This window comes from Protopterus annectens, chromosome 16.part0, assembly GCF_019279795.1.
Source record: "Protopterus annectens isolate FY-2018-M chromosome 16.part0, PAN1.0, whole genome shotgun sequence".
Taxonomy (NCBI): Eukaryota; Metazoa; Chordata; order Ceratodontiformes; family Protopteridae; genus Protopterus; species Protopterus annectens.
Genome location: NC_056750.1, coordinates 517,717,563 through 517,737,014, shown reverse-complemented (window position 1 = coordinate 517,737,014; position 19,452 = coordinate 517,717,563). Strand labels below are relative to the sequence as shown.

The 19,452-nt window shown below is 45.3% G+C and overlaps 1 protein-coding gene across 1 annotated transcript in view; it reads right to left on the bottom strand.

The window, feature by feature from the left end:
* Positions 1-19,452, bottom strand: part of SPTAN1 (spectrin alpha, non-erythrocytic 1) — a gene marked incomplete in the record, with an annotated part of 2,849,969 nt that overhangs the window by 1,483,246 nt on the left and 1,347,271 nt on the right. Inside the window, 1 exon segment of the mRNA XM_044058813.1 lies at positions 12,064-12,099. Coding sequence (XP_043914748.1) covers positions 12,064-12,099 — 36 coding nt within the window.

Here is a 19,452-nt window from a genome sequence, read left to right as displayed (position 1 = left end):
GTTTATAAGAAAATAACTCTGCTTTATGATCTCCAGAATATCATCAAATGTGGCATCTTCAGGACAGGATGTGGAGGAAGCTTCCTCTTCATCAAAACCTTTATCTGGGGAGATAGACTGTGAAGGGAACTCCAGGTGCTTCCTCTTACACTGTTTCTTTCCTGTGTTGCTGGGAAAGACTCATCTGAACTCTCCTAGAAAGACAGTGCCCTAGATCTGAGCAATCTGAGCCTATCTGGTAATCTGTTCTACAGGAAAATCGGTGATGAACGGCTGGAGCATTCAAAATGGACAGTGTCTCATGTTGGAATCTATGGAGCCTGTACCGGTCCTTGCTAAGAACTTGACTAAGGTTTCCCCTTCATTTACAAGTCAGCTAAAGCTGGCACTGCTACCTCTGAAGGAACACCAACCCCAACCATCAGAAAGAATAGCTATGTAAAATCTTACCATAACCATAGATGTTCTTCTCTTCCATGTTGCAGTATTCATACTGTGGGGATTTCCAGCCCTCAGGCGATCTGACATCAGCTCCTATACAAAAGCTTAAGCCTGGTTGCTGTAGGTGCGTGGGATGTCACACGTAGGGCCATAAAACAGGGACTATAAATGCGATGTCTGCACGCACAGACCTCAGAACTTGAAGCCCAGATATGTGTGAATAAGCACAAGGAGAAGCTTAACAGCAAATACCCCTGCAGGGTTGAACAGAATAGCCTGTAGAGAGATGATGCATAGGTGAAGACCAAGCATCCTTAAAAAGGAGAAGGGAGTATGGAGGGAGGGAAGGAAGGATGGAATATTGCAACATGAGAGAGGACATCTACGGTTATGTTAAGAATTTACACAACTATTCTATGTCCTCCTATTCCTATGTTGCAGTATTCATACTGTGGGAGAGTACCACAGCTTTAGGAAGAGTGATGGGCGGGGGCAGAGATAGAGGATTCTAAGAATTCCTGCAGGATTGTCTGGCAAATCCTGCTCTGGCCCTGGAGACGTGGCCTAGCTTGTAGTGCTTAGTAAAAGTGTGAACTGTAAACCAGGTAGCAGCTTCCGTGATGGAGGCTGTGTCCAGCCCTTTGAGAAAGGCTTTAGAGGTAGCCATTCCCAGTGGAATGAGCTCTAACCCCTAAGGGCAATGGTTTGCCAAGGTGAGTGTAGTAGAAGAGAATGAATTTCCTAATCTAGGAGAAAATGGTTTGTCTGGAGACTGCCTTACCTAGAGCCCTGGGGTGGAAGGAGATGAAGAGTTGAACAGAATTTATGAAAGATCTAGTTTTATCTAAGTAGAATCTTAGTTGTCTGTGCACATCCAGAGAATGAAGGATCCTCTCTGCATTATTAGATGGAGAGGGAAAGAATGTCGGTAGATGAATAGACTGGTTAAGAGAGAATTCATTCACCACTTTGGGCATGAAGGAAGGGTTAGTTTGCAACGTCACCCTGTCCTTGCGGAAGGTGGCCTAAGGGGGACAGGCCATGAGGGCCTGCAGTTCAAACACTCTTCTTGCGGAGGTGATGGCCACTGAGAGAATGGTTTTCCATTTGCAAATTTGCAGGCATGCTGTGCTTGCTGTCTCAAAAGGAGGTAGGGTTAGTTTTTCCAGTATGAAGTTGAGACCCCAGGGAGAAGGGATGTGTTTCCTTGGTGGTCTGATGTGCAAGACCCCTCTCAGGAAAAGTTTAATATCAAGTCTGGAGAGCAGAGGTGGCTGTAAAGGCAAGCAGGCTGAAATGGCAGAAAGGTGGACTTTCAGAGATGAATATGCCAGTCCGTCCTTAATAAGCTCACATACATAACTAAGGACCAAAGAGGGATCTGCTTGAAAAGGGTCCCTGTCCTTAAGCGCACACCAATTTGTGAATCTCTGCCATTTGGACAAATACTTTTTTCTGGCAGATGGCTTCCTGGCCTCCCTCAGGACTGAGAGCCCATCTTCTGATTACAGTTGTCTGAAAGCGATCAGAAGTTGACCACCCAAAGGATCAGGTGTAGTAAAGGCAGCTGAGGATGAAAGAGATCCCTTTTGTTGGGTGAGAAGGTCCACCTTGTGGGGTAACGTGTGGTGATTGCCCTTGGCTATGAAGTGAAAAAGGGGGAACTAGTGTTGCCTTGGCCAGCAAGACATTTTGGTTGGTCCTTGTTGATCTTCAGCAGGACCTGGTGTATTAGAGGGAAGGGAAGAAAGCATACAGGAACATTCCCTTCCATCGAAAGCTGAAGGCATTCACTCTCCATGCTACTGGAGTGTGATCCCTGGGGCAAAACTGTTTGTCTGCTCTGGGGGGGGAAGGAAAAAGTACAGTTGTGTACACTTACCATAAATGTAGATGTTAGAGTGTATACACTGTTGCCGTCATCACTTTGAGGGCTACTGGAAGCAGATAACCCAAATCGGCCTGATTAACAAAGTCTTAGGTCCCGCGTCGGTTGCTGTCCCTTCTTCCATTACGTCAGGTTGTCAGGGGTATAAAACATGCAGCCGACGCCATTACATCAATTTTTCTTGCCCCAGATTTCAGGTGCCCCCTTAATTGGAAGCAATTAAATCTATAAATATACAAAGTTATGCCTCCAACAAAAAAGCAAATACACCAAAAAGTTTTTGAAGATAGCAAAGGAAAGTAGAGGTATATCCAAAAAAAAGAAGGGGGCTGGAGGGAGGGTAACCAGGACTGCAATAGTGAATACACTTGAACATCTACATTTATGGTAAGTGTACAGAATTGTACTATGTTCTTAGTGTTTCACTGTTGCAGTCATCACTTTTGGGTAGATTCCAAAAGCTAAGGATGTGAGGAGGAATTTAAATATTATTAGGACCAGCTAAAAGGCCCTGTAAGACTGCAGTGGCAAAGCCAGCTCTAGATTTAGAGAAAATTGGCAGATGGTAATGCTTGCTGAAAGTATGTACAGAACTCCAGGTAGCAGCTTCTAGGATGTCCCTGGTAGGGCGCCTCTGAGAAAGGCTGTAGAGGTAGATGCAGCCCTGGTAGAGTGGGGTCTGATCCCCTGTGGGATAGGTTTTCCATGGTGTTTGTAGCATAAATGAATGCAATGGCCTATCCATTTGGAAATAGTTTGCTTTGAAATAGCCTTTCCCTCTGCCCCAGCAGCAAATGCCACCAGCAGTTGATCAGATTTCCTTTGAGGTTTAGTCCTGTCCAAGTAGAATCTAAGTTGTCTGTGCATGTCTAAGGAGTTTAGAATCCGTTCCCCTTTGTTCTGTGGATTAGGAAAGAAGGTTGGCAAATGTATGGACTGATTAAGGGCCACATTGGATACCACCTTGGTCATGAAGTAGGGATTGGCCCTGAGGGACACCCTGTCCGCATGAAAGATGATGAAAGGCTCCACTGCCATGAGGGCCTGTAATTCAGATACCCTTCTTGCTGAAGTGATTGCTAAAAGGAAAGCTGTTTTCTAAGAAAGGAATTTTAAGTCAGCAGTGGCAGCTGGCTTGAAAGGAGGAAGGGTGAGCTTTTCCAATACAAAGTTGAGGTCCCAGGCTGGAGTTGGAGCTCTCCTGGGTGGTCGTAGATTTTTGGCCCCTCTGAGGAACTGCTTAAGCAGTGAATGAGAGAAGAGGGGTGGGTTCTGTGTTATAATGAGCTGTGATGGCTGATGTGTGAATTTTGATGGAGGAGAAAGACACGCCCTTATGAAGCATCTCAGTTAAGTACAGTAAAATCTGAGGTAAACTGGGCACTGTTGTGCTCATCCCTTGGGATTGGTTTCAGGCACAGAATCTTTTCCATTTTTCTGCATAAGACATTCTGGTACTAGGCCTCCTTGCCTCTAAAATGATATCCATCACTGGTTTACTGAGGGATGGTAAAGGAGAAATTATGTAATTAGCCAGGCTGCTATATTCAGTGTTTGAAGTTGTGGGTGCAGAATTTGGTTCTCCTGTTGAGACAATAGATTAGGAGTTGGAGGCAGGTGCCATAGGGCCCACCGTGACACACTGCACAAGAGGGGGTACCAGAGTTGGCATGGCCAGTATGGTGCAATCAAAATCGTCCTTGGTTTGTCTTGTTTGATCTTTAGTAGTACTTTGGAGAGCAGAGGCAGAGGAGGAAAGGCATAAACTATTTTTCCAGCTGAAGGACAAAACATCCACTTTCCAAGCTTGTTTGTGGGGAGTCCGTGTGCAGAATTTCTCCAACTGATAATTTTGGGGGGAGGCAAACAGGTCTATAATCTGGGCTCCCCCATTTTCTTGTCAACATGTTGAAAATCCTTGGTTCCAGTTTCCACTCGGGTGGGTCCATGAGGTTTCTGCTTAGTTCGTCTGCCAGTGTATTTAGTTTTCCTGGCAGGAACTGAGCTTGTAAATATACTTGATAGCTCAGGGCTGTGTTCCACAATGCCATGGCTAGTCTGCAGAGGGGGGTAAGAATGTACATAACAGTGGTGTTGTCCATCTTTATCATTAATTGTCCTGGAAGAATGTGGTCCTTGAAGGCTGTCAGAGCATTCTGTACCTTTAACATTTCTTTCGGATTCATATACAGGTGCATTTGACTTGGGTTCCATTTGCCCTGAATGCACTTCCCTGACAGGTGGGCCCCCCCATGCATAGTCTGATGTGTCTGTTGTTAAGGTTTAGGTGGCAGGGGGTAGTGTGAAAGGTAGTCCCGTTTTGGTGGCAGGCCTCTGCCCAACAAAGGCACTCTAGGCGTAGACAAGGTAATGATAGGAATCACTGCTTCTAGATCCTGTGAATGTTGACACCATAGGCTTTTGAGACTCCATTGCAGTTTCCTCATATGCAGCCTTGCATATGGAATTAGAAGAATGCAGGAGGCCATTAACCCCAAGACTTGCAGTATTTGCCTTGCAGATAGCTGGGTTTTTATGGCCACTTGTCTGAAGTAGGTTGTCAAATGAATCCGTTTCTCTGGCGTGAGGAAAGCCATCTGGGAAGTTGTATTCAGGCTTGCTCCTAGGAATATAATTTGTTGACGGGGTACCAGGTGTGATTTCTTTTCGTTTATGGTGTACCCCATACAAGTCAGCACCCTTTGAACAAAGGCCAGATGATTCAAAAGTATGTCCTGGCTTTCTGCCTGAATTAGACAATTTTTTTAAATTTTATTTATTTAACATTTGTTGACCGGGAAAGTCCGACTAGGTTCCACAGACAGATATGGGTATATTTGAATATTTCTTTGCCTGCAGAATGCAATGATTGGAGCTAGGCACTTTGTGAATACCCTGGGCGCTGTAGATAAGCTAAAGGGCAGTGCAGAGAACTGATAGTGCATGTAGCCTGCTTTGAAGCACAAGTATTTTCTGCAAGACTCCCTGATAGGGATGTGCAGGTATGCTTCTTTTAAGTCTAGTGTTGTCAACCATGCATCTTTGCCTAGCATAGAAAGCAGCTGGTGAAGAGTTAGCATATTGAATTTTGGAATCACCAGAAAGGCATTTGGAGTAGAAAGATCTAGGATAGGACGCCATGTATTGCCTTTTCTGGGTACCAGGAAAAGTCTAGAATAGTACCCTTGTCCCTTTTCCTCTTCTGGTACCAACTGAATAGCTCCCATGCTTAAGAGAGAGAGTACTTGATTTTGGGCCTCTCCCCACTGATTTGGGGGTAGATCCGGCCACCCACTTGGTGTTGGTAAGGCGTGGAAGTGAAATCTGTATCCTTGGAACACTATATTTAAATCCCATTTGTCCTGAGTAATGAGTTCCCATTTTCTGGCCTGCAGACCAACCTTTCCGCCTAAAGGAGCAGTCAGTTGGGAAGTGCTTGGAAGTTTTAGAAGCAAGTCATTGAGGCTGTTTTCCATAGGGGGAATCTTACTACTACCGGATTTGGATGCGGAAACCCCCCACTGCTTAGTCTTGTGTCTCCCCTGGCACTGAAACCTGGGGTTTCTGCTATGTCTGGGGTTTGGCTTGAGAAGACCTGGAAGGGGCTGGAAAGGACCAATTTTTAAAAGGCCAGTGCCTACTAAATCTAGGAGGCTGAACTTGTAAGAAATCTTTAACAGTTTAAATAGATTTAGCTGTATCTTCAATCTTTTTAAGAACTTACTCAGCCTTGTTGCCAAACAGGCGGTCCTGATTTAAGGGAGCATCCAACAATTTAGCTTTAACATGATCAGGTAAAGATCGCTCCTTAAGCCAAGCATGCCTTCTGAGCACAGAACCAGTAACAGCAGCCCTGCAAGAGGCCTCTAAAGAATCAAATCCACACTGCAAAGTATGTTTTCCAACCTGTTCAGCAGAATGCATTAAATCCTGTAATTCTTTATTTTCCACACAGTCAGGAATTAACATAATTTTCTGTTTAAGCAATCCAATAACATGTCATTGATACTTTAACATATGAACCTGGCAGTTTAAAGCCCTAATGGCAAAGGTTGCAGAAGTGTAAACCTTCTTACCCCATCTATCCAGCGCCCTGGAGTCTCTATCAGAAGGGGTAGGATTTTTAGCAGTAGAAGCCTTAATGCCCTTGGGTCCCTATGAAATAATCTCTGGATCCGCAATAGGATTTTTAAAAAGGAACTTGTGTGAATCAGGAACCCTGTAATATCTGTTAAGTTTTCTGGGAGCCGGAGGCAGAGAATCAGGGGCCAAACCAAATTCCGAAAAGGCATGAACAATGTCTAGTACAGGAGGAACAGCTAAAGGCCTATGCTGCGGCAGGAGTAAGAAATCCCCAAGCCACTTTTTTGAACCAGAAAAATCCTGGCTTTCCCAGTGGAAATGCTCCCATAGAGTATGTAAGGTTTCACCAAAAGAAAAATCCTCTGGAGAGGAAGCAGAGGGAATAGAGTCCTCTGCATCAGAATCCTCATAAGTAGATTAGGACAAATCCAGATCATCAGAAGAATCAGAAAAATCAGAATCCTGGTCAGAAGATTCATAAACAACTTCAGTCCTAGGTCTCTTAGAAGGGGGAGACTGGTTTCCCCTGATTAGAGTTACAAGACCTTCAGTCATTCTTATCATTTGTTTCTTAGGCATAGAGGCCCGAGCATGTGGCCTGGGTGTTAGTTTTTTAGCATGATTCGAGATTTAAGCCTAAAAGAAGAAGGAGGCGTCAGTTTAATATGCAAGTCCGTAGGCCTGAATACATCCTCAGAAGCCGGTGCCTGTACAGAGGCTCCAGACCCATCCAAGGTAGAGACATCCGCAGGTTCCATAATTGAAGCATCACGCGGCATACCAGACTCCGAATGGGTCTCGGTAGAGGCCTGTGAATCAGAAGTAGCGGGTATCAGGGGCTGCGAAAGCGCCTCACTGAGTACCAGCGAACTGGCGACTGGCTTAGGAGAAGCGTCGTCAGCAGTTTTGGACCTCGGCGGCCTGTCTCTGTCTTTATCCTTGCGTTTTTTTCGGAATCCCGGTAGTCAGATGGCTAACCGATGACATTTCTGGATAATTAAACAGAACCGAAATATTTAGAGGCGAAAATATACAGCCAACGGATAGTGCGATGATTAAATAAAGCACAAAACCGACAGCACGGTACATCGTGGTCAGGGCCTAGGCAAGGAATACAGTACAAATGAAAATCTTTATGAGGTATTTGCTTCCCACAAATAATGCAATTAACTTTTACTGACAGTGGTAAGGAGCAAGAAAAAGTTTCCCCAATGGGGTACTTAGCTTTAGTTGGAAGACTTCGGCTCTGAAACTCGAAAACTTCAATTTCAGGAGTCGGCCAACCGGCATTTGCGAACTGCATCTGCTTCGGGCACCGCACAGCAAGAAAGACTGATGTAATGGCGCCAGCTGCATGTTTTATACCCCTGATGACATGACATCATGGAAGAAGGGACAGCAACCGACAAAGGACCCAAGACTTTGTTAATCTGGCCGACTGAGGGCTACTACAAGCAGACAACCCAAAAGTGATGACGGCAACAGTGAAACATGAAGAACATCAGATCCACTTGAGGCGTGCCCCACTGGTGGATGATGTCTAAGAAGGTTTCCCTGTGCAACATCCATTCGTGCTGAGGGGAGGATGTTCTGCTGAGCATGTCTGCTTGCTTGTTTTCCTGAGAGGGGATGTAAGAGGCCTGCAGTAAAAGGTTGTGTCTAGTTGCTATTTCCCAGATTTGTAGAGTTATCTGGCATAACTGGTACGCCTCTGTCCCTCCTTGCTTGCTGATGTACCACATGACAGTCGTGTTGTCTGTTACAATGTGTACCAGGCTGGCTGCAAGACTGGAAGGAAAGCTTTGAGAGCCAGTAATACTGCTGTCACTTCCCTGACACTGATGTGTTGCTATTGAAGTGCAGGGTTCTAATGCTGTTGTACCCTAAAGCCCTTGAACTCTGCTCCCCACCCTAAATCTGATGCATCTGTGTGCATGGTCTGAGTGATGGGGGGGGGGGTAAGTTTAGCTGGAGTGGGACACCCTGGTTCTGGGAAACTTGCTGAATCTACCACTTTAGTTCTGTTTTTAGGCAGGGAAGGAGAGAAGTAAGTTTGTCTAATGAATGTTGGCTTTGAGGCCATACATTTTTTAAATACTATTGGAACTTTCTCATGTGCATCTTGTCTAATGGGAGCATGGGAATGGTTGCTGCCATGAGACCTAGGACTTGCAGAAATTGTCTTGCTGAGAGATGGAATTTCTTAAATAGGTCTTGAAAAGGGCTGGAGAGAGAGTGCACTTTGTCCAGTGGGATAAAGGATCTCATCAATTCTGTTCTTATCCTGCAGCCTAGGAAAACTTTGTCCTGCTGAGGAAGAAGTGAGCACTTCTGGAGGTTGACAGTGAAGCCCAAGTTGTGGAGGACAGCCACTGTGAATTTGAGATGGTTTGCAGGGTGGATTCTGATTCAGCCAGAATAATAATGTCATCCCGGTAAGGGTAGATTTGTAGTCCCTTAGTTCTGCAACAGGCAACGGCTGGGACCAGGAACTTTGCAAATACTCTGGAAGCAGTAGACAAGCCAAAGGGGCAAGGCTGTGAACAAAGTGTGAAGAATGTCCAGCACAGAAACCTCCTGTGGGAGTGTCTGATAGGGATGTGCAGGTAGGCATCCTTTAGATCCAGAGAAACCATGAAGGCTTTGGGTGGAATGAGGGGTAGCAAAGTTTGTAGGGAGAGCATCCTGGAGGACAGAACTTTTAGGAACAGGTTTAGATAAGTCCAGAATTGGCCTCCAAGGGCCATCTTTTTTGGGGATGAGGAAAAGGTGGGAATAGAAGCCTCTTCCTTTCTGTCCTGAGGGAATTTGGGTCTATAGTTCCTAGAGTCAGGAGTTCTTTCAATATGAGAGGGAATAAATGTAGCTGGTCTCCTTGGAGGGAAGGGAATTATTTGTGGCTTTGGCTTTTCCTTCCAGGATAGGAAATATCCTTTTTGGATGATGGAAAGCACCCAAGTATCCGAGGTAATTGTTTTCCAGAAGGAGGAGGCATTGGGTAAGGCGGGCTGACAGAGGGAGCTGATCCAGGCAGTCTCTCTGAACTGGACCCTCCTTGGTCAGGAAAAGGCTGCTTGGCAGGTCCCTGGGAATTAGAAGGTCTGGAGTAAGGCAATCTTCTGGACGCTTTATGTGGTCAAGAGGAGGAAGGATGAGATGTAGATTGTGTTCTTCTTACAAAAGAAGTCTTAGCCGGGTAGTTCCTGTAGTATCTGGGGAAGGGGGACACCAGCAAGTGCTTGATGTCTTGAAGCTCTTTACTTTTCTCTTGTAAATTTTTGAAAAGTTCTGCTGAATTCTTACTAAATAAGAGATTGTTGTCTAGAGGAGCATCCATTATCTTGGATTTAAAGTCCTCTGGTAGACGTTGGAGACATAGCCAGGAATATCTACACAAGACAAATGCGGATGCAGCAGACCTAGCTGATGCTTCTGCTGCATCATAATTGCACTTAATCGAGTATCTGGCTACTTGAGTAGCTAAAGACAGTTTAGATGCAATGTCAGTTTTTGTGGGACAGTCACAGGTAGAGGCTAACAAGGTGGAGGCCTAAGGTCCAAGGCATATTTTACCATGTGTGTTTGGTAATTTACAGCCTTAAAGGCTAAGGTGGAGAAGGTATATACTTTTTTTACCCATTCTGTCCATGGTTTTGCTATCCTTGTCTGAGGGCAAAAGGGAAGAAGAGGGTAATTGCCTAGATTTGTCTGTCAGGAGAGACAGCAATGACTGCAGGGTCAAACATGGGAGGTTTCACTAGAAACATTTGTTCATCTGGAACTTGATAAAATCTATCTGACCTTTTGGGGGCAGGTGGTTGAGAATCTGGATTCTTGGAGGCAGAATTAACGGCGTCCAGAAAGGCTGGTAGAACTGGGGGAACAACTGAGGGGGGGGGGGAGATTCTAACTGCAGAAGCTCAAAATATCTTTATTGGGTGTCTGTCATCAAGGTGGTATCCCACTTGAAGTACGCTCTCATTTCTGTGATGGTTTCCCCAAAGGAAATATCCTCTGGAGGAGAAATGGTGAACGTCTACCAATCTGGAGTAGCTTGAGGCATGGGGCTCAAGTGTTTGGTTTTTTTCGTTTTTCTTAGTTGGCGTTGGCTTAGCAGTTGGCCAGGAACCAAGGTCTGGGCTGGAGCAGGAGGAGTCTCGGTCGGCTGACCAAGTACTGGCTCCCCCTCGATGTCGGCTGAGGCCGGCATCTGTGTTGGCTCCGCTGACGTGCTCTCCGTAGCTTCAGTAATGGCCTCTTCCAGAGGATCAGTCAACTCTGACGGAAGAATTAGCGGTCCCTGGGCCCTAAATCGGTAGTCGTGAGACGTCCGATAGCGGAGCGGCAATGGGAGTAGGCTTGGAAACCTTGGCCTTCTTCCTCGGTTGTTCGGATTGGGAGACCGAATCGGGATCCATCCTGTGAGCAAGGCATTTCAAACTTTGATACTCAAGATACAAATTTAAAGCTGCCAGATGGCTGTGAAGGTGTTTTTGGTACAAATGACTGACAAATGGAGATGGCCTTATGGTCGTGCTCCTCACCTAAAAAAACACGCACTGGTCATGTGAATCCTTATGCGGTACTGGACGCCCACAATTACATTTGCTCTTTTCTCAGACATCGGTTAATAGCAGAAACAACACCTACAGCAACCAAGCTCAAGTAGTAAGAAAAATGAAAACCCCAACGGGGTACTTATCTTTTTTGAAGTCTTCGTACTAAAGAGCGGATCGAAGGGTATGTTGTCTGCAGCTGTCTGTGCGTGCAGACATCACATTTATAGTCCCTGTTTTATGGCCCTACGTGTGATGCCCCACACACCTACAGCAGCCAGGCTTAAGCTTTTGTACAGGAGCCAACGTCGGATCGCTTGAGGGCTGGAAATCCCCACAGTATGAATACTGCAACACAGAAACAGATGGACATATGAAGATTCATGAGCTGAAGTCACCTCCAGTAAATATTGGAGTTAAGGGGTTGAATGCAGAGTGCATCAATGTAAACAGTGGCTGAAGCAATACTGGGGTTGGAATTAGTACAGAGTGGTTGAAAACAAACTCCTCAATCTTAGTGGTCCCCAGAATCGACTAGGTCAGCGCTGAAGAAATCACTGATGCCTAAAAGGGATCTGCCAGTATCAATGGAACTGGTGCAGATTCCAATATTACTGTCACCAAAACAGGGGCCAAAGGAGGGGTAGCAGAAAAAATGGTGAGTGTCTCTTTCAAGCCACACTAAACACACAAGAGACGAGAACACTGTATTAAAGCTGGGCCTTCACCAAGGCCAACATCTTGTGTTCCCAATCCAAGGGTGTCAGGCTCTGAAGGGACCTGTATTAATGTATGAACAAAGCTGATGTGTGCTTAGAGGTTTGAAATCTAGATGGTCTGTGCTCAGAGAAGCTCCTTGCATATTTCCCCAGAGTCGAGCCTGCTGTGCAACTCTTCCTGCCAAAGACAGGAAGATTACCTGATGGGTGTAGTCACAGAAGAAAGTCCTGGGAAGGAAAGGGGGAAAGAGGTCCTAGGGACCTCAGCACGGCACAGTTTCTCTATAACAGCCATCGTCAGGTGATGAGTCTAACAGAAAAGTCAACTTATCACAATGGCTACACAGTTTATACAGTAATTATGAAATTTTCCTACCTTCCAAGGAGAGGTAGTTCTTCCATCAGTTTCCTCCTGTTAGGCAAAGGCAAAAGGAAGAAAATAATAAGTAAACATGTCATTCACATTACCAAAACAAATGTAGCTATAATTTTGAACAAAACTACACAAAGTTAATTCAGTGATCAGAAGAGTCTCTCCTCTCATAAAAAACACAACGTTAACACTTCATGTTAGGTCTACACAAGCATCCTGAAAACAATGGCTGCTGTCATGCTTGTGCGTCACAAAAACTGCATAACCATCTAATCTCAGATGGCAAACATTCTCACATACAGCGGCCTGCAAAGCCTCACAAAAATAACCTTCTATCATTTGGAAAGAAACGGCAAAGCAAGCTTCCTGCTAACAAGCCTCTTACACTGTACTGTAGAGTCTCCAAAACTACTCAGCTGAAAACAGAATTCCCCTGGTGACATACATTCCTTCAGCTGTCTTCATTATACTTTTCCATGCTTACTCTCTATACTGCAGTCAATTAGTAACCGAAAATACAAGTTAAGCAACACCATACTGGGGGTACTTGGGTGACTTTGCAAGTTTGTTAAAGTAGCACTGTAAACATGCAAACAAGCCCATCCACAGTGAAAGGTAATGCAAGTCCCTACAGTACTGTGGATGCCCATGTCCGCTACCATGGGAGGGGTTCAGATTCACAAACAACACCCCCTTAGTTTTCACTGCATATTATGTAGCCCTGTGAGTGGGTGACTCTGCAGTTCTGTTGTATGAAGACAGTACAGTTTTGTACCTACCATAAATGTAGATGTTCGAGTGTTCACACTGCTGCAGTCATCACACTTGGGTTATCCTGCCATCAGGCAGACCCGTAGTCGGCCTGAGTTCCAAAGTCTTGGTCCGGCGTCGGTTGCTATCGCCTCTTCCCGGACGTCAGTGCGCCAGGGGTATAAAAGATGCATCCAACGCCATTTTCTTCAGTTTTTCTTGCCCCAGATGTCAGGTGCCCCCAGGTAGGTAGGCAATACATATTGCTAATAAAACATATATATAAAATAAAAACAATATCTTCAGATACAAGCAAATACACCACAAAGGTTGTAAAGGGTAGACAGGTATAGATAAGCCCAGCTAGGACAGAGGGGATGGAGGGAGGGTAACCTGGACTGCAGCAGTGTGAACACTCTAACATCTACATTTATGGTAGGTACAAAACTGTACTATGTTCATTGTGTTACACTGCTACAGTCATCACACTTGGGTAGAATCCCAAAGCTAAGGTTGGGTGGCTGGTCTATAAAGAATTCGGATTGGCTATGAGGCCCTGCAGAACTGCAGTGGCAAATCCTGCTCTGGATTTAGAGTAAATAGGCAAGTGGTAATGCTTGGTAAAGGTGTGCACTGAACTCCAAGTTGCCGCCTCCCAAAATTTCCTTGGTTGGTACTCCTCTGAGAAAGGCTGTTGAAGTTGCTGTTGCTCTGGTAGAATGTGGCCTAATATTATTAGGGACTGATTTTCCATGCTGTGTGTAGCAGTAACGAATACAGTGTCCTATCTATTTGGAGATAGTTTGCTTTGAGATAGCCTTGCCCTGTGATCCTGCAGCATATGCCACAAACAGTTGCTCAGTTTTCTGAAAGCCTTTGTTTTGTCCAAGTAGAAGCGTAGCTGCCTGTGTATGTCCAAAGAGTGCAGTAGTTTTTCCCCTTTACTCTGGGGGTTTGGATAAAAGGTTGGCAAATGGATGGTTTGGTTAAGGGCCACACTGGATACCACCTTTGGCATGAAGGTAGGGTTTGTCCTTAAAGAAACCCTGTCCTGATGAAAAATTATAAAGGGTTCCACTGCCATTAATGCCTGTAGCTCTGAGACTCTTCGTGCTGAAGTTACTGCCAGGAGTAGAGCTATTTTCCATGATAAAAATTTTAGTTTGGCTGTATTGGCTGGCTCCGAAGGTGGCAGGGTCAGTTTTTCCAAAACAAAATTGAGGTCCCAAGTTGGTGTTGGTGCCCTCCGGGGCGGTCTTATGTTTTTTGCCCCTCTGAGGTACTGCTTTAGCAAGGGATGAGAGAATAAAGGAGGATCCGTGTTGTAATGTGCTGAAATGGCAGAGGCGTGGATCTTAATTGATGAGAAGGATAGGCCTTTGTCCAGCATCTCAGTTAAGTATTGTAGAATATGAGGCATGTTTGGGACAAGAGGGTCAAGGCTTTGAGCCTGGTTCCAGGCGCAGAATCTCTTCCATTTTTCAGAGTAAGATTTCCTGGTGCTAGGCCTCCTGGCATCCAAAATGACATCCATAACAGCTTTAGAGAGAGGTGTTGCCTGTCTGACTAATGGATCTGCCATGCAGCCAGGTTTAGTGTTTTGAGCTGACCGTGCAGGATATGATTGTTTTGTTGAGTCAGAAGGTGTGAAGTTTGAGGCAGAATCCATGGTGGGCCTTGAGCCAAGTTCTTTAAGATTACTCCAGACTGGCCATGCCAGCACTGGTACCCAATCAGGATCATCTGTGGTTTTTCTTGTCTGGCTTTTAAGAGTACCTTTGAAAGGAGAGGCAGTGGTGGGAAGGCATAAACTTTTAGGTTTTTCCAGCTGAATGAGAGAGCATCTACTTTCCATGCTTGGGTGTGGTAAGTCCTTGTGCAGAATTTTTGTAGTTAGCAGTTCAGTGGGGAGGCAAAAAGATCTATGTCTGGGCATCCCCATTTTTGTGTTACCTTGCTGAAGACTTGTGGATTCAATTTCCATTCGTGAGGGTCCATGATATTTCTGCTTAGGTCGTCTGCTAGAGTATTTTTCCTTCCTGGCAGGAATTGTGCTTGCAGATCAACTCGATAAGTTAGAGCGGTGTTCCACAAGGTCATGGCTTGCCTGCACAGGGGATAGGAATGAGTGCCCCCTTGCTTATGTACCACATTACTGTGGTGTTGTCTGTCCTTAATAGTAATTGTCCTGGATGCAGAAGTTCCTTGAAAGCTGTTAGGGCATTTTGAACAGCCAACATCTCTTTTTGATTGATGTGAAGATGCATTTGGTTCGTGGTCCACTTGCCCTGAATACATTTTCCTGCCATGTGTGCTCCCCAGGCGTAATCCGAAGCATCTGTTATTAAGACTCTGCCTGGCTGTGGGTAGAGTGAAAGGCTGACCCTTGTTGAGGTGACGTGCCTGTGCCCACCATTGAAACTCCTGTTGTAGGCAGGGAATTATTGGAATTACTGCTTCCAAACTGTGAGAGTGTTGAGTCCAAACACTTCTTAGGTACCATTGTAATTTCCTCATATGCAGTCTGGCATATGGTATTAGTAGTATGCAGGATGCCATGAATCCCAGAGCCTGCAGAATTTTTCTTCCAGGGAGATGGGACTTCTTTGCTAGTAACTGAAAATATTCAGTCAGTTGTCCTTGTTTGTCTGGCGTGAGGTAAGCCATCTGGGTCGTTGTATTTAAACTGGCACCCAGGAAAGTTATCTGCTGTGAGGGCACTAGTTTCGACTTCTTTTCTTTTACTGTGTACCCTAGAGAAGTTAGCAACCTTCTTACAAACGCCAGATGCTGTTGAAGAATGTCTTTTGTCTCTGCTTGAATGAGGCAGTCATCCAGGTATGGATATATTTGAATTCCTTTTTGTCTGCAAAATGCAATTACTGGTGCCAGGCACTTTGTAAAGACCCTGGACACAGTAGATAAGCCAAAGGGCAGTGCAGAGAATTGGTAGTGCATTGTACCAGCTTTGAATCTGAGGTATCTTCTGCAATTTTGTCCGATAGGGACATGCAGGTATGCCTCTTTGAGGTCCAGAGTAACAAGCCAAGCCTTCTTGCCCAGCATGGGAAGAAGGTGCTGTGGTGTCAACATTTTGAATTTCGGAACATCCAGGTACGTATTTATAGAGTTGAAAGGTCTAGAATGGGTCTCCAGGCTTTGTCCTTTCTGGGGACCAGGAAGAGTCTTGAGTAAAATCCTTGTCCTTGTTCTTGCTGTGGTACTTTTTGAATAGCTCTCATGTCCATGAGGGCTGAAATTTGTTTTTGAGCCTCTGCCCATTGATTTTGTGGCAGGTTTGGCATTCCTTTTAGCCTTGGTAAAAAGTGTGGAAGTGGAATCTGTAACCGTGAGCCACTATATTCAGAACCCATTTGTCTTGGGTGATTGTCTGCCAATTTTGAGAAAAAATGCTAGTTTTCCCCCTTAGGGGGCTGCCTACAAGGGAGTGCTTGGCGTACGCAGGGGAAAGTCACTGGGACTGTTTCCTGTAAGGTTGAGACTGGTCCTCACCTCCTTTTGGGGTTGAGGTGCCCCACTGTCGTTGTCTGTTAGAGCCTTGGGGTTGAGATCTGCCTCTTGGGGGTCTGTATCTACCTCTCTGTGGCCTGTCTGACACTGGAAAGGACCAATTCTTTGTAGGCCAGTTTCTGCTAAATCGAGGTGGCTGTACCTGTAAGAAATCTTTGACTGTTTGCATAGATTTAGCTTTATCCCCCATTTTCTTTAACACCTCTTCTGCCTTAATACCAAACAAGGTATCACGCTGTAAAGGAGCATCCAATAATTTTGCCTTAACATGATCAGGTAAACTCTGTTCTTTTAACCAAGCATGTCTTCGAATCACAGAACCTGTAACTGCAGCTCTACAAGAGGCCTCTAAAGAATCAAAACCACATTGCAGAGTATGTTTTCCCACCTGTTCAACTGCATGCAATAAATCCTGCATTTCCTTATAGTCAGGGGCTTCTGAGCTTGCAAGCATTTTCTGTTTTAACTGAGCCATTAAATATTGTTGGTACTTAAGCATGTGAAACTGGCAATTTAAAGCCCTTACTGCTAAAGTTGCAGAGGTGTAAACTTTCTTCCCCCATCTATCTAATGCTCTGGAATCTCTGTCAGAGGGGACTGGATTTTTTGCAATGGAAGCCTTAACCCCTTTTGGACCCTGTGAAATAGTTTCTGGATCAGCAGAATGTTTTTTATAAAGAAACTTATGAGAGTCAGGGACTCTATAATACCCATCTGGCTTGGCTGGTGCAGGGGGTAAAGAATCGGGAGATAAACTGGATTCAGAGAATACATCATCCACAATATTTAACACAGGCAGAATAGCTAGGGGCCTGTGCTGAAGCAATAAAAAGAAAGTCCCTGAGCCTTTTCTTGGATTCTGAATACTCCTGACTTTCCCAATGGAAATGCTCCCTCATGGTATGTAAGGTTTCCCCAAAAGAATAATCCTCAGGAAGAGAGGCTGAAGGGATGGATTCTTCAGAATCAGAGTCCTCATAGGGGGGTAGAGAGTATCCCTGGTCTGAAGAGGAATCAGAGGAAATGGAAACCTGATCAGAGGAATCAAAGTCTGTATCCTGCCTAGGCCTTTTCTCAGGAGGGGGATAGGAACCCCTGATTAGAGTAATGAGGTCTTCGGCCATTTTAAGCATCTGTTTCTTAGGCATGGAGGACTGTCCAGGAGAATGCTGTACTTGCTTCTTTGTCTTTAATGGAGTTTTTGTCTTGGCTGTTTCTTTAATGGTAAGCTGTGAAGGTCTGAAGACACCCTCAGAAGCCGCTGCCTGCTCAGCGGCTCTGGACCCATCTGAGGGGTTAGTTTCCGTAGGCCCAATACCTTGAGTTTCCAGAGGTCTAGCTGCCTCCACGTGGGAGTCGGAGGCGGCCTGTGGGTCTGAGGTAGCGGGTGTCAGGGGCTGCGAAAGCGCCTCACTGAGAACCGGCGACTGGCCTGAAAGAGGCTTAGTCATCGGTTTTGGACCTCGGATGCCTGTCTTTATCCTTGTCTTTGCGTTTTTTCATAATTGCAGTCGTCGGTTGATCCAACGGCATAGTATAATTGAATCTGCGGCCAAAGTAGTGCAAAGCAAAATCAAAACGTCATTTTATAGTGCGTTTGTTAAATCTAGCGCAAAACCGACAACTAGTGACGTCGTGATCGGGGCCTAGGCATGGAATACAGTAAGAGTGGAAGTCCTTATGAGGTATTTGCTTCCCACAAGAAATACAATTAACTTTTTCTAACATCGGTCTGAGGCAAGAAAAAAGTTTCCCAAGTGGGGCACTTAGCTTTATTGAAGACTTCGGATCTGAAATTCGACTTCGAAAATCTCAGGAGTCGGCCGACCAGCACTTGTGAACTGCTTTTGCTTCGGGCATTGCACGGCAAGAAAGACGGAAGAAAATGGCATTGGATGCATCTTTTATACCCCTGGCGCACTGATGTCAGGGAAGAGGCGACAGCAACCAACGCCGGACCAAGACTTTGGAACTCAGGCAGACTACGGGACCGCCGACGGCAGAATGACCCAAGTGTGATGACTGCAGCAGTGTAACATGATGAACATCAATTATTTTCCATTTGTGGTACATTCTGAAAATACCTGATATAGCCCAGACAGGAGTGGGGGTGTTAAGCCAGGCCCTCAGGCCATCAAAAGAAGGATGAATCCTGCCATGTGGTGGAGCAAAGTAGAGAGGTACAAGAACCCCCTTCACACTTGCCAGAATGCCTGTGCTCTCTCATCAGCTCTTGCTTCATCCAGACTAGGGATCTCTCATTGATGATAAACAAATGAGGTGAAGACTGATGGTCATTGGTCAAGGAAGCCAAGCATGAAAGGAAGAAAAAAGCATGCAAATGGGAACTTGATTAAGAAAGTATGTAACTTTATTAGTGTGGGGATAAGCCAAGAGTACCTGGTGACTCCTGACCTTGTGCTGTTTTTTAAAGGACTCTTACAGGCTCCTGTAGGGTAAAAGGTAGCCTGTTACAAGGAATTCAGTTAAAAAGTTACAACTCTTCTCCTGGTACATATACAGCAGTCCAGCTACTTTGCTAAGGCCTGCTATCAAGCCACAGACAGACAGCAATTTTGATCTAACCTGTCCACTGTTAAGAGTTCCTCCCTGACACAGCAGAGTAAGTGGCATCTCATGTTCTACAGGCTTAGAGGCTTTTGCACCACTAGAATTCACACTTGTAATGCCTTGAAGAGGAACAGACAATTACAAGATCAAGTGCTTTCGAGAAAACCTTGGAGTGAGGCATTACCTATGAGCAATCAAAGTGAAGAATGGATGCAAAAGGAATTTTTATTTTTTAATGGAAAGGACACCTGACAAACCATGGCATTTAAAACTGCACCCAGGAAGGACTTGATGGAGGCTCATGCAAGTCTTGGATTATGTAGGTTGAGCAAGACACAAAAGTTAGTTTGGCAAAGGGAAAGTACAGTTGTGTACACTTACCATAAATGCAGATGTTCGAGTGTATTCACTGTTGCAGTCATCACATTTGGGTAATCCTGCTGGCAGGCTGCCCTCAGTCGGCCTGACTTCCAAAGTCTTGGGTCCTGCATTGGCTGCAGTCGCCCCTTCCCTGACGTCAGGGGTATAAAACAAGCAACC